This window comes from Pteropus alecto, unplaced genomic scaffold (genome assembly GCF_000325575.1).
Source record: "Pteropus alecto unplaced genomic scaffold, ASM32557v1 scaffold8129, whole genome shotgun sequence".
Classification (NCBI taxonomy): Eukaryota; Metazoa; Chordata; class Mammalia; order Chiroptera; family Pteropodidae; genus Pteropus; species Pteropus alecto.
The window spans coordinates 1-833 of record NW_006442672.1 but is presented as its reverse complement, the minus strand read 5'-3'; the positions used below and the strand labels follow the sequence as shown (position 1 = coordinate 833).

General features: G+C 66.4%; 1 protein-coding gene across 1 annotated transcript; it reads right to left on the bottom strand.

Annotated features, from left to right (window-relative positions):
• Nucleotides 1-52: 52 nt before the first annotated feature.
• On the bottom strand, nucleotides 53-824 carry LOC112471820 (SKI family transcriptional corepressor 2-like; the record flags this gene model as incomplete). The annotated part of the gene is made up of 2 exons (XM_025040470.1): nucleotides 675-824; nucleotides 53-443 (listed from the first exon to the last, which is right to left on the bottom strand). Coding segments are annotated over exons 1-2 (439 nt in total), but the record flags the coding sequence as incomplete, so codon positions are not given.
• Between the last annotated feature and the right edge of the window lie 9 nt (nucleotides 825-833).

Below are 833 nucleotides of genomic sequence, written 5' to 3'. Positions count from 1 at the left end.
GGGCCACGCTGGGCATTTCCGGCCCTGAGCCCAGCGTGAGTGAGGCCCCCACAGTGAGGAGAGCAAATGGGGCTGAGGGGAAGAGACTTGGGGCGCTCTTCTGGGGAGACCCGCAGGCTGAGCTGGGTTGCTATGGGCGTGGGGCTGTGTCTGAGGGCTGGGCAGTCTGGGGACAGACGCTGAGGGCCTGGCCTAAGCTGGTGGCGGTGGGGATGACCGGCAGGGGAGGTGGTGGAGGGAGACCTCGGGGGAGGCTCTGGGTGAGAGAACGGGGTACATAGGACCCGGGGCCCGAGCAGGTAGGGACGGCATCCCCACTCACCCTCATCACTGGAGGCCTCCTGCTTGACCACGGACAGCGGGGACCTGGTCGGTGGCTTGCCCAGAGGGTGACGCCGGCTCTTCTTGATCTCCATCTTCAACTTGGAGAACGTTGACGGTGCCTGAAACACAGGACAGGAAACGGCTTTGAAATGGGAGCGAAGCCGAGCTTGGCCCTGCCCCGGCTCCCCGAGTTGGGGGTGCGAAGCCCCAGGAAGAGGCAGTGGGGGCCACTGTGGTCTCTAACCACGTGCAACACTGCTGGCCTTGGTGATGAGCCACAGGGCCCTTTTGTGAGACGGCACATAGGGACAGGCAGAATCCCCAGCCCGGGACCGTCACAGGTGCCCTACCTGCACCTCGCCGGCTGCTCTCTCCTCCTCGGGCCCTGTCAGCTCCATGGGGGCTGCCACCTGCTCCTTCCAGGTGGGGCCCTTCTGGGCGAAGTGCTCAGAGGCCTGCTGGCAGGCCACGCGGCCCTTGTCGCACGTGGCTGGGCTGGCCCGTGGGCC